Source organism: Plectropomus leopardus, chromosome 5, assembly GCF_026936395.1.
Source record: "Plectropomus leopardus strain MGB_pleo_1.0 chromosome 5, ASM2693639v1, whole genome shotgun sequence".
NCBI classification, from domain to species: domain Eukaryota; kingdom Metazoa; phylum Chordata; class Actinopteri; order Perciformes; family Serranidae; genus Plectropomus; species Plectropomus leopardus.
In genome coordinates, this window is record NC_142180.1 from 10,842,550 (window position 1) to 10,856,823 (window position 14,274).

General features: G+C 40.5%; 2 protein-coding genes across 2 annotated transcripts; one reads left to right on the forward strand and one right to left on the reverse strand.

Moving 5' to 3' along the window:
- Positions 1-584: 584 nt before the first annotated feature.
- lrrc40 (leucine rich repeat containing 40) lies at positions 585-9,700 on the reverse strand. Its single transcript, XM_042515926.2, has 15 exons — positions 9,473-9,700; positions 8,467-8,648; positions 7,356-7,429; positions 7,066-7,195; positions 6,844-6,967; positions 5,693-5,832; positions 5,329-5,501; positions 5,108-5,198; positions 4,568-4,613; positions 4,241-4,343; positions 3,652-3,759; positions 3,400-3,507; positions 2,478-2,555; positions 1,747-1,932; positions 585-1,002 (listed from the first exon to the last, which is right to left on the reverse strand). The coding sequence occupies exons 1-15, from the start codon at positions 9,615-9,617 to the stop codon at positions 897-899; spliced, it is 1,794 nt and encodes a 597-aa protein (XP_042371860.2). The 5' UTR covers positions 9,618-9,700; the 3' UTR covers positions 585-896.
- Positions 9,701-11,620: 1,920 nt separating this feature from the next.
- On the forward strand, positions 11,621-13,961 carry smim24 (small integral membrane protein 24). The gene is made up of 3 exons (XM_088077494.1): positions 11,621-11,764; positions 12,340-12,481; positions 13,213-13,961. Exons 1-3 carry the CDS (start codon positions 11,704-11,706, stop codon positions 13,289-13,291), a joined length of 282 nt encoding a protein of 93 aa, XP_087933620.1. The 5' UTR covers positions 11,621-11,703; the 3' UTR covers positions 13,292-13,961.
- The last annotated feature ends 313 nt before the right edge of the window (positions 13,962-14,274 follow it).

Below are 14,274 nucleotides of genomic sequence, written 5' to 3' on the forward strand. Positions count from 1 at the left end.
GGCCATAACTCAAAAATTCATGCAATCAAATGTCACACAAATGTCTCACAGGGTGTGATGATGAAGTTCTGACATTTTATATCCAAGAGGTCAAAGGTCAATTGTGACATTCCAATGTTCTGCAAAAAACACTTTTCAGGCTGTTAGAAACAGAAGGGGAGATATTTGGTCAGATATTGACTTGGTGACACTAATCTTGGGTTCCCACCTTGAAACTGTGCTGAATGTTTAGATCTTCTGTGCTGTCGGAGGGAAAATGTATGTGAAGTATCCATGAATATGAATATTAAGTGTAAGTGTAAATTGACAGGTGTGCTGAGGCATGCAATCATGGCATTATATTTACTGTAGTTTATACTTGCACCTTTTATTGATATTTTATATTTACTCACTTTCCTACTTTGTGCTGCAGCTGCTGCACAACAGCAACTTCCCTCGGGATAAATAAAGTCTCATTTTAAAAACTCATTTTGGTTTTATGGCTGCGTACAGCTGCTGTTTTAATGAGAATTGCTTTGTGAACTGAAGCTGTGAGAAATGGACTGAGCTGTGCATTGTTGTAAAATTCACACCAATCCTTCTAATTCTTAGCAACAACTTTATTAACTCAAGTGCCACCATCATATTTTCAGTCACATGTGTCAGCATGAATATATGATTGTACAGAAAAATTTCTCACATTCAGATCAGAGGGGAACTTTGGCAGCTGGTTTGTTTCTCAGAGCAGACCATATGATGACCTCCCTGTGTTACACAGACTGTGGATTTGGAATTGCAGACTTGTGTAGCATTAAGAACAACCAGGTTGTTGGTTGATGCATTTAAATGTAAACATTGATACAAAAGAAGAAAAGATGTGAGTGTGGAAGTGGAGCTGTTTTGGCTGAGGTCAGGGGTCACGTTGGTATGCGGTCTCGGAGGTACTCCAACACTGCATCCGTTCCTTTGGCCACGATGGCTGCTCTGGGTGTGCGGAAAGGATTCCCCTCCAGACTGAGACACCTGAGGAACAATACGGGTTTTACAATTACTGACTTTTTAAAATCCATTTTTTTCTGATTTTTTAAAACACAAAATAAACAGATAACTTCCTGGATTAAAAACAAAACATACTGAGTCCTAACCGAAATAACATGCAAATGGCATTGTGCTTTGAGTAGTGACTCACAGCTGAACTTAAAAAACGTCCAGTCTTCGTGATCGTAACAATATGACCCTTGCAGTCATAGATATACTTGGTATCCTGTATCTTGTGTCCATTTGGTATGTTGGTCATGCATGTCCTCAGAAATTAATGCTTCGCTTTCGCAAGATGCATCAACGTCAGCAGCGACAACAGTGGTGGAAGGTTTTAAAGACAAGCTAGAAGACCAGGTCCAAAATTACCCGCATGAGTGTGATGTATTCTTGCCGCTGCACATTGGCAAACATTTTTGGCGAAATAACCGGTGACACATCAGTACTATTTTAGACGTGGAAGCCTGTATAAATAAATGACTGACTAAATCAATGGAAATAACGTCTGTGCACTGTGGAAAATGTTTATAATAAAATAATTTCAGAAGTTCTGTCAGTTAGAGCTCTCTGGTGTGCGCTCCAGTGGAATCCTCCAGTAACATGTTGTGCTTCAGCAAGTATGTTATTAATTCTGTTTTCTACTTGAACTTTTGGTTAAAATGCAAGTGTACTCCAGTCTAACACACGATGAGACATTGTACAGGACAGCGTGTGGACTATTCTCCGTACCTGAGGCTGGTACACAGGCCCAGTTCAGGGGGGACGTTCAGCAGGTCGTTGTTTGACAGATCCAGTGTTGACAGATTAACCATCCTGATCAGACAATGAGGGTCCACCTTGCCCACCTGGTTGTTACCAAGCAACACCGTCTCCAAGGAAATGATCTGATAGAGGACTTCAGGGAAGGACTTGAACCTGCGATCAGTACAAAGAGTCTGAGTGGACAAACTGTAGGAGACATCGCCGCTGACTGATTTCAATAATAACACATAGATATAAATGATCTAGATGTCCAATAGATCTATTACTGTAGCAGCAGATCTTTATACACTTTATGGCACTGTTAATATGCTTTGTGTCCTTCATCACTGTCTCTTCCTCATCTCTCTCTCATGTCCCCTTCAGCTGAGACGAGTGAAGGAAGCGATGTTGGCCACATCACGTGACAGTGGGGCTCACATAACTGCCATGTGACGTCAGCCGTGAAACTAAACTTATTACTATGATCCCTCTGAGGTCACACTTCAGCTCAGTGTTTGACACGGTGCTCTTAAACAGTCTTACAGGATTAAAGGGGCCGTTTACCTCTTAATGCTTAAGCTCACACAGATTTGTTTGGTACAATTTTGTACGATTCTACATATATTCAAATATGGTATCAAAAATGGTCATAAAAAGGGTTTGCTTATCCCTCTGAGTGAATGCTGACACACACACACACACACACGCACAATCAGTACCTGTTGTAATTGAGGATAATAGAGCGTAGTTTAGTTAAATTCTTCATTTCTGGTGGTAAATCACTCAGTTGGTTATTCCTGAAAGAAAAAAAGACAGGACATAAATACAACATTAACCCGTAACTGATGGTTGTATATGAAAATCTTTCACACAGCTGACTTCATCTGTCTGATAAAGTCATGACTTTTTGAATTTAAGCAGGACAGGACCACTACAGATGGAGCTGCAGTGCTTGCACCATATTCAGAGCAGTGACACTGCCAGACATCAGTGGTGACGGTTTCTCTCTGTGGCTAAATTAATGATAATTGTGACATTCACGTCATTTCTCCTTTCGACTTGTCTAATTAGCTCTGTAAATCTTCTTTATGAGGATGTCCAATCCGTGTTGACGGTAAATGTTGTCAAGTGAAGCAATAAACTCTTCAGTGTGTGCTTTCTTCACTGAGAGCGCTGAATTTGCAGATGCAAAAACTGTTGTTCTTCCTGCATCCAGTGCTGTCACATGACGTGACAGTGATGTAGTTGGAAGAAAAGAGAACTATATGTATGATTTCGGCTCTGGGTAGCCACCAGGCATGCTCTATATGATGCTGTTTCTATGGCATCCCAAAATATGCGAGCAAAATATGTGCAGAGGATGTTATGGACAAGGACACATTTTACAGTGTTTTGATTGACTCGGATATTCAATCGATTTTATTCTAGCCAGGGTTCCCACATCTTAAGGAAAGTTAGATTTAAGACTTAAATTTTTTTAAAGAGCCTCTATCGAAACTCTGAATACAGTTATCATTAAATCAATATTCCTGATGAACGCTAGTACAGCGCCATCATACGTTATTAAGTTCTATGGAGCAGTCTTCACATGGAAATACACTGTAAATGTGTGTGTGTTGGATTGTGTGTGTGTTTGTGTACCTGAGGTCGATGTGCATCAGCTGCAGGAACTTGCAGACATCAGAACAGGAAGTCAGTCTGTTGAAACTCAGATTGATATCTGAGATCGAGGAGAGGAACTCCGCCAGCCTGCAGCACACAGAGCATGCACATGTGGTTAGCCATCTGTCTTCAAGACACTCTTTGACCTCCATCACATAGTGATGATGTCAGGGCCACCCTGCTCTGTGCGTGTGTGTGTGTGTGTGGGTGCGGGTGTGTGTATGTGTGTACCTGGGGGGTGTGGAGGTCAGCTGGTTCTTGCTGAAGTTAACAGTGGTGACACTTTGATCTGCTGCAGCATCAAACAGCTCATCTGGAATCTCACCTGCCTGCTTCTCACTGAACACAAACACACACTCTCATTACTCTGAAATGTACTTGTTTTTAATTTTCATGTTGATCAGTCATCATGCAACAACACAACATTCTCAGATAGATAGGAAACTAACACGCAGATTTTTATTTGAGGTTCGAGCCGAAAGTGAGCAGACCTGAAATGTCGCAAAAACTTTGCACAAAGCACAGGTGGCAGCTCAGAGTTGAAGCAGGACGGCCTTCTGGACACAAGTATCTGATAGCAATACCACTGGACAATATTTGGAATAACTCTTTATTGAAAACTTATGAATGAAATTAAAGAAAAAAGTGGACAAAGTCCACCAGCGACACTGTTCCTCCTTGACCTCCAGTACTTCAGTACATTTCTCTTTACTGATAAGTAGGTGAACATAGCAGCTGTGAAAAGTGTGTCAAAGTGCATAACTGACAACTGTGAATGTGCATGGTCTTATGAGGTTCAACACACGAGAGTGTCACTCACCTGTACTCTAATAATTTGAGCGTTTTAATGTTGTGTACATTGACCCTGGCCTGGCTGGGTAACGTCATAGCCGTCGTTCCTTCATCTGCTTTCTCTGGTTCCTCTGTCCCACACACACACAGAAATTTGAGGGTTCAAATATAAGCTCTTTATTCTCTATTTCATAAAACTACTATCTATAGTCCTCAGAACCAATTTTCAATATTTGCTTAGTAGAAAAAGGGTAATAAATCTTTAAGGTTTCTGTTCAGGTGAATTTGGTTTCACTCTGTAACAAATGTTGGGTGTTGAAAACAGTTTCAAATCAGAACAGGAAGTGAACTGCACCTTTAATTCTTCCTCTTAAATATTTCAGAAGCTCGTTGGTTCCTTTCTGTGATGAGGACGACAAGACGAGTAAGAAGTTAGAAATGGTTCAAATATTAAAAATGAATAAATAGCAACATTACCAACTCATACATATCATAAAGAAGCATCTTAAAACTCATCACCTGTGACAGCTGGAGTGAGCTCTTATCTCACTGACGTGTACGGCTGCAGTTATTGGGATTCACGCAAAACTACATGGACACTGTGCTACGTTCTTAGCTTTGGGCAGATTTTTTTACCAGCCATTTGAATACTTCCACAATCTATTTTGTTTCATATTTGTACTTCATTTAGATACTTTTGTTAAGATTTTTTGTTTTTAAATCAATCTAACATCAACATCCAGATATGATTTAGACACCTCTTTGCAAAACACTGTTTAGTCGTGTATTCTAGTTTATTACTGATATCAGACTGAATTACCACTGCGTCATATTCTGTATTACCGTGTGTGTGCTGTGTGCTGTGTGTGTGTGTGTGTGTGTGTGTGTCACATACAGTGAGCAGGTCTCTCCTGATTCCTCTCAGAGGGTTCCCCTCTAACAGTAACACCTTCAGATTTGGCAGCAGGCTGAGAGTTGCTGGAAGACTGACAGAGAAAAGTCGGTAACAGCTGTTAGTTGAACACATTCAACTGCAAGAGACTAGTAGTTAAATTGGTCACTGACTAGATAATTGTGCAAAAAGAGTCAACTGGTGTGCTGATGCTGGTGACCTACGTGGCGATGTCATTGTTGGTGAGGTCGAGGCGTGTGAGCGTGCTCAGTAAGGTGATCTGTTCAGGGAGGATTTTAATCTTGTTGTCTCGGAGCTCCAGGAGAGAGATGGCTGAGAGGCAGGCCAGCTTCTCCGTCTCCAACTGCTCAATCTGGTTGTTCCCCACATACAACTCCTGCATAAACGCGCGCACACACACACACACACACAAAAAAACAAAAAAAAAAAAAAAACAGACTTCATTATAACAACATAAATGAGTCCAGGAGCAGAATGTTTCAGAAATGCACAAAAAGCTCAGTCAGCATTTATACACACCACAAATGAGCCTTACACCTGGGGAAACTCTCATGTTGCCATGGTTACCTTGAGGGCAGGTGCAGGGAGTTTGGGTAGGAGGCGGAGCTTGTTGTGTCGGAGGTAGAGCTGCTCCAGAGCGGTCATCTCTGATATGCTGGCAGGAATGTCAGTCAGCTGGTTGTTGCTGCAGTCCAACAGCTTAACATCTGTCCAGTCAAGTCAGAACTGAGTGAGACGGACGCTCTGACGGGACGGTCAGTCAATGTTTCAGCGCCTCAGTAAACTGTAAAGTCCATCATGTCACGCTCACTACTCTGCTGCTCACACTTTCTCTTTTTTAAACACAAAAACTGTTCTCACTCACTAAGTATTTTCAAACATATTTCCTTTCCATTGCTGTTACAATTGAAAACATGGATGTTTCACACACATCTTCCTCCCAGCAGCACAGGAGATCTTAACAGTCAGTACAGTTTCAGTGTGGGAACCAAAGATTTATAACTTACAAGATTTAACCAAAGAGTGAGAATGCTGACCAATGGCTCGAAAAGTGTTTAGCAGAGAATTATGACGTCGCAGTGAAGTTGACTTTTAAACTTTTGGATATAAAATGTCATATCTTTGTCATTTTATTCTATTAGGCATTTGTATTTGTCATGTATAGCAAATGAATTGAGTGATGGCCAAAAACAGGTTTAGTGAGGTCACTTTGAGCTTTGACCGTCAGCCACCAAATTCTAATCACTTCATTCTTGAGTTAAGTGGATGTTTGTGCCAAATATGAAGAAATGTCCTCCTGGGATATTACATTCACAAGAATGGGACAGACAGACAATACAAACACATAATACCTAGAAAGAAGTAGAGTAATACAGAAACAGAAATGTACTCCGTATAATATGGTACTTATTTTAAAATGAGAGCGACAGAGTGATGAGGATGTACTGACTACTGATGGAAAATAACGGAAATGGACATTATACTAATATTTGGAAGACAATGGGTAAACATGGAAGATTGTTAACAGCAGACAGTCTTGCTTGCAAATTAAAATATGAGCAAATCATACTTAAGTATGAAAGCATATCAAAATCAGATAAGGTAGAAATAACAATCTTTCTCTCACACAGTCTACGCCAGTTTCAGGCGTTCAGATTTTCAGAAAAGCGACCATGCAAAGAAGCAGAAAAGCTGACACACACAGTAGCTGCGCTTACTTGAGAGCTGGGCCAGACAGTCAGGCAGACAGCTGAGCTGATTGTGAGACAGGTTCAGTGTCTGCAGACAGGCGAGACGTCCCAGGCTGGAGGGCAGACCCTTCAGATGGTTACTGGACAGGTCCTTAAATCAGCCACAACAGATAGGACACCTCTGTTAGCTAATCACACAACACAACAGAGACTGAGTGTCATACACTACACACAGTGTGTGTTAGTTACCAGCTGGGTCAGGTTCTCCAGTTGTCCCAGTTCTTCCGGCAGGATCTCCAGCAGGTTTTTCTGGAGTGTGAGACTACAGAGGTTCTTCAGAGCACACACCTCCACTGGCAGTGATCTCAGCTGGTTATGACTGGAAACACAGGAGAATAAACACACATCACATCAGACTGTCGCCCCAACGCTGCTGCCAGAGATTTAGACCAGTTAGGGCTGTGGTTATGTTCAGGCGTGTGTGTGTGTGTGTGTGTGTGTGTGTGTGTGTGTGTATACGTGTGTGTATACGTGTGTACCTGAGACGCAGTTGCTGGAGCTCCTGCAGTTCTCCCAAAGTGTTTGGTAAACTGCTCAGCTGGTTGTCGTGGAGCTGTCAGGGCAGCATGAACATTTAAGTTTCACAGCTAGAATTCAAACAATAAATGCTACTGATGTCATATAGGAAATACATCAGCAGATAATACCGTAGATGCTGTGTATTCACTCAGTGTGTTAGTCACTCAGTACATGGCATGTTCTTGAGTTAAAAAGTCGATGAGTTAGGCTGGGACTACTTTACAGGAGCTCTGAGTCATTTTATCCCTCTTCACCCTGGACCCAACTTGGGAACTGAACAGCAGTTCCCTCAACAAAAGAGCATAGTAGAGGATGTACATTCTGCCACAAATGAGAAATTTCAGCCTGCCTAAGATGCTGTTGGTGCACTTCCACACAGCCATCCCATAGACCTTCTTCACCTCCCCCATCACCATCTGGTTCACTACTGCCACTGCCAAGGACAAGGACAGACTGCAGCAGAGAAGGTGATTGGCTGCAATTTGCCGTCCCACCAGGACCTGATGCCTACAGGACCCTGGGGCAGCCAGATAAGATTGTGGCTGACCCCTCTCCTCTTGAACACAAATCATTTTCATTAACTATACATCTCTTTAAGTATTTTGAAAACAGAAATAGTCACTTATTTTTCATTCCCATAATTGCCATTTTTTCATTTACATTTCTTGACTTTTGCAGTGCCTGCGTTTATCTTTTATTTTCTCTTACTATATTTATATTATGCACCATGACAGCAAGGCAAATTCTTTCATGTGAAAACCCACTTGGTCATCAACCTGATTCTGATTTTTGATTGTTATTTTAGATCTGCTCAATAAAATGGGACTCCATTTTTACAACATTTCAGATTTGTCTCGTTTTTTTCAGTTTAGTTCTTATGTGGTTAGTTAATTCAGTTAGCTTTCTTCTAATAGAAGCTGTGGAAACTTCATAAAAACTTTTAGTCAGGCTTTTCAGAAGCAGACATAACAACAACGAGCATACTGGGAACCAGTGACTGGTGGGAGACGACGATGTGTATAACTTGGTGGAAGAGTCAGGCTTCTTACTGACCGAGCTGATGCTACTTACATCCAGTGTAGTTAGAGCAGGCAGCAGTCTGATGTCATCAGACAGTTTTGTGAGCTGATTGGAGGAGAGCAGCAGTTTGGTGAGGTCAGTCTGTTCCCACCAGCGATCTGATGCTCCGAAGGACACATTCTGCTGCGCTTCCTCTGGTGTGTCAATATTCAGACGATACACGTCCTGAGGGACTGAGGAAAGTGTTAATATGGTTATTACACACACGCACACACACACACACCATGTTAAGCTGGTTAAAGAGAAAGAAATCTGGTTTTTAGCATCATTTTTATTCTTTTCATCTCTTCTGCCACTTTGGCTTGAGCGGTTTCTAAAATATTAGTTATTAAGAAATCCAGGCAGTATGATTTTCAGTGCCCTCGAAAATACAGACGCTCCTCTTTCTTTAAAACTAATACAGCAATGCTGTGTTGAGGTGATGTAGTGCACAGCATGCACCACTAGAGGTCAGTCTGTACAGGTGGAATGGGCAGCTGAGCTGAGAAAGAGGGCCACTGCCAGTGGTGGGGATAACATTACAGGACTAGTAAAAAAGGAAAAAAAAAAACCCTTTGCCCCTCTTTCAGTGTATTGCCTCATATGATGTAACTTTATTTTGAGATTACTTCTTCCGTGTACAAAAGCATTTTTTATTAGCCACGTGATTTGTCATGTGTGATTTGGTGTGGCTGGAAGAAACCTGTCCCTAAGAACACACTCTAATGTAGACTTGAACATAACTTTAAATATTGACTTATATTCAAATTCATTCATAGTTTAGATTGGTCAAAAACTTTAAATAATTTGTCAAAAACAACAAAATTACCTGCAATATTTTGAAATGTAAACACTGGCCTACTAATGTGAACTAAAGTCTCTTTCTCTTTGTATTTCACACCAAACATTACATACACATATTTTAGCACCATTTGAACCTACACTTGGCGTTTGTCCCTTTATTTTATTGTCAGTGACACTATAAGTTAGTAATTAACGGCTAATTAGTGAGAGTTACCGTCCGTTAGTCCTCGGCCGGACAGGTTGAGCTGACCGCTCTTCCTCGCTGCCTTCAGCAGACCGTAAGGGACCGCCGGCTCCGTCTTCTCCGTCCTGAAGCCCGCCAGAGAGTCCACCTGACCCGCTCGTTTGAATCGAGACATATTTAGTGAAGTGAGTTCAGCGGAGCACTAAATGTTTACCTCTACACACCCAAACTGTCTTCCGCCCGCCAGCAGCAACAACAACAAGGCTTCCGTGCAGGATCCTTCAGAATAAAAGCACTATCCTTTCAATTGGAACAGATGTGCCATAAAACTGCCAAAAAATATGCCCCACTGGCAAATTTCATACCTTCTCTTCACACCACTTTTTTTTCAATTTAAGGAAAACCACATAGCCACTTGAAACTAGTCAAATGCCTACATTAATGATTGTAGATTTAAAGAAAAGTCACTGTCTCATTTTATTCTGAAGGGCATTTGAGCATCGCTGATGGGAAACCCGGAGTTGGTTCAAATATTCTTCGACAGCGTCATTTTACATTTATAGGGTACTATATATATTTGTAGGATCAACATTACATACGTCCTATCAACTTTGCAAAAATGGCACACAATGGTAAGGTTAAAAATAACAGCAGTTGCCCCCCTTATAACCCCCCAGGGGCGTAGCCAGATGTAAAATTCGGGGCTCAGCCCGAATCAGAGGGGACCCAGAGGCATAGCCTACTCTCTGTAGTGTTATAGGCATTAACTTTCAAGTCATTTTAGATAGGCCTATTAGAATGCCTAAAAATCTGTTTATTATTTTGGAAAAAACTGATAATTTCAGAGGGGGGAAAAATCCTATAGAGCCTGTATCCTAATTTGTATCTATTCTAATCGTTCTTCAGCTGTCTTCATCATTCTTACACCATAACAGAACAAATGTTAAGGATGATTAATGTAACTTCTGCCACCTGAAAAGGGGTAAGTGTCTGATGTTACTATTTTTAGTTGAAGAAATTTGGCATAAATAGCATTTCTAATCTTCAAACCTGTTTTTGTTATGCTGGAGTAGAGTTCACAGAATGAGTCTTCAGCTGAAAAATCTGGAACACCACAAATCAAAGATCCATTACAATGCAAAGTAAATGTGATCTTCAGTGCTTTGAATTGAATATTAGGCCAATGGATGAACATTTTCTAAGTTATATTAGATTTCTACAGGGAATAAACAACATAAGCATATCCTATTATCTCAGTGACAACACTGAAATTATTTTAGAAACTTGAAAGATTCTAGGCTTTTGGGAAAACAAAAGACCCCAGATGCAACATCGGGTCTTCAGGTGCCCACTTAGCCAAGTGTCTCACCTGACCTTGCCCAGTACTTTTTACCATTGTACTGGAAGTAAGTAATTTTTGAGGTAGTTATTAGTTACTAAATGAACAAGTAGTTACATAACCAAGTTAATCAGGATCCATTCATTGTAAAAGTGATAAACATGTTCATTAGGAAGTAATTAATTCATAATGATTAACAGAGTATCTGGCCTTGACATTACATACTGTAGACTGTTAGCCTGTTGTTCTCCAGTTAATTCATCATCCTGTTGTTCCTGATTTGTTTCTCACTCATTCATTGACAATACACAAAAATGTGGTGAGCTTCATCGTATTGTGTATTGTGTATTGTGTATTCTGTGCTTATACCATGAGAGATTGAGCAACTGCCTTTAATTACATAATTACTACTTATGTAATCTTGAAGGCTAGTCTCGTACAGCAGCTTCAGGTTAAAATCTAGTTTGGAGGCCTTTATTATTGGATTTTATATGGCAGACTTTCTGTATCACATGTAATAATGGAAATAATAGTATGCATTACCTGGCTTATATAGTCCTTGATACTGACATGTGGTCTGATAAAATGGTTCTGAATTCAGGAGAACTTCTGTGTGTGAATTAACACGTCCCTGGATGTTTGAACATAGTGTTTATGGAAATTTAATCACTTCAGATTCTTGCAGAAATTAGTCAATGTGTCACCTCCTATATTCCTCATGTTATGTAGCATGTACATGGACTGGTTGATGAGTAACACAGCAGATAACACACACACACCTGTTGATTGCAGATTATAACGACCTCTCTCCGGACTGTGTACTTCGACCACCATTAGCGTGAGGTGTGTGTGTGTGTGTTTCTCAGTTGAGCAGAAGGTCCGGTCCTGGCCTGTTGAGTCGAGGCGTTCTGTTATATTCAGGATGAATCTGTCTTTTCTTGTGTTGTGTGTGCTGCTGTCTGCCTGCAGCTGCTCAGCTAAAGGTACAACCTTTATATTCTGTTTCATCTCTCCAAATATGTGTGTGTGTATATATATATATAGGGAGGTTATGTTTTTATATGTACGTTTGCTTCAAATTCAGGTAAGAAACTCTGATGGCAGCCGGATGTATGTTGCTTATGTCGTTAAAGTTCTACTGTGTAGGATTTTGGGGGATATATTGGCAGAAATTGACTATATTAAGTTTTCTTTGGCGTATAATCACCTGAAAATTTGTGTTTTGTGTTTCTTCAGAACAAGCCTTATATGACTTTTTTAGTCATTAGTTTCTTTTCCTACTCTTGTAAATAACAATAGACCCTTTTTCTCTTGAAACTTTACTCAAAATCTCAGCTTATTCTAAAGACTGAGATTCAGTCCGGTCATGTTCAGACTAATGTTTGTCTTTAACATGGTTCAACGAAGAAAAGAAATACTTCCATCATAGGTATGACACCGCAGTTGTTATTTGTTGTCATAGAAAATGTGCATTATCAGCTCCCTCTTAAACAGTTTTGTGTATGTGTGTGTGTGTGTGTGTGTGTGTGTGTTTGTGTGTGTGGGTGGGTGGGTTCAGGTGTGCGGACTGGCATGCGAGTAGCAGCAGGATCTCAGTCAGTGACTCTTCAGCCGTGGTTGGTGGGTCTGACAGCTGTAGTTGGTTTCCTCTTCATCATCTTCACCATCCTGATCATTCGCAGAATCTTCGGGAAGAACAGGTCAGCTACACACACACAACATACGACACTACTACAACTCTGCTGCACTTGGTTCACACTTTTTGTTCGAGGTATTAATTATAAGAAATATTAACATGATGTGAGCCGAGTTTCTCTCTGTGGCCCTGAATGTCATGTGTGCAGCAGACACAGAATAATGGACTCTTACACCTGCTCCATTCTAGTTGTGTGTCATGCAGTATGAATTACTATTACTCTGATAAGTAGGGGTCAACTGATATTATTTTTAAGGGTCGACACCGATTATTAGTAGTTAACTAGACTGATAACCAATATTTGAAACTGACATGCATTTACAATAAAAATAAAAATCTTTCTGTCAATATTTAGAATTTGGAATATAACAAACTCCAACACAAAACTTTGTTTAAATGCCCTAATCATAAAGGAAACTTTCTACATCATATACAGCAAGTTCCCAGCAACTATTTTTGTAAAGTCAAGTAAAAATTTAATTAAAAAAATAAATAAATGAAAATAGCTCCCTGTGGTTTTACAAAGTGAAACTTCCTCCCATGCTTACACTTTCTTTGCACTTTTGAATTAATTAATTTTATTGCGATCGTTAAAATAAAACACCGATACAGATAATCGACAACATGCCAAATATCGGCTCATGCAATAATCTGTTGACCCCCACTGATAAGTGCAGGTAAAACATGTAAAAGTTAACTAACTTGTGTGGTTGTTGTTGTTTTCTTGTGTTGCAGGGAGGATGAAGAGGAGTGGGGTTATGACAACAAGGCACTAGAGACAGATGAAGGTGATACTAAACAGACCAGTCTGTAAGCAGCTGAAGAGAACCACTGCCATCACATCCAAGTCACCTGCTCAAAGGGTGCTCTTCCCATCGAAGAATGCTGCTTTGAATTCACTTTCGTCAGTTTTCTTGCACAAGACATGTAGAATAATTCAATTTTATGGAATGGTGAGCCATAGAACAATAAATAAATACAATAAATTCATTTTGAATATTACACAACCATGAAGTGCTGTAGTTCCATCTCACCACTAGAGGGGGCCATAACACAGAAGATATAATGACCAGAAACCTATGACTAACCAGATATGTCATATAGAAAGTAATTAAAGGAAAATCCTGAATAAATAAGTGAACAAACTAAATAAATGCAGCTGCTTCCATACACATCTATGGAAATAAATGATGCTGTTTATCCTATATGACATTGGAGGAATGCTTTAATGATGTGACCTTCATGGTCACCAGATCTCAACCCAGCTGAACACCTGTCCTCCATCACCACCATCACCAACACCAAACATTTGACAAGATGCACTGAGGCTGTTCTGGAGGCTCAGGGTGGAAACTTATCTGTATGTCTGGTCCTTTCATGTGTCACTCATCTACTGACTGACTAAGATTACTGCTCCTCCAGTTAAAGGACTGTGATACTTTGTTCATGTACCATGATACTATAAAGAGCTGTTATTGTCACAGTGTTCGCCTCAGCGTGTACTCCTTCCTCATGCTGCCTCTCTGTCCCTCCATCCAGCCTCATTCCCACTTCTCCATATTGTCATTTTCTACCCGTCCACCAGATTCTCTTGTCATCCCCCATCCTGCTGATAACCTCACCTGAGCTTCCCTTCCCATCTCCCTCTGCACCTCATTTCCTCATCAGCCGCTCACTGTACAGATGTTCCTCTGCCAGATGCCAAAGATGTCATGTGCTTCATGCATAACCAAAGACACACCGACCAATAAGGAAGAGACTCAAAATGACCACAAAAAGATGTACAGGAACTGCAAA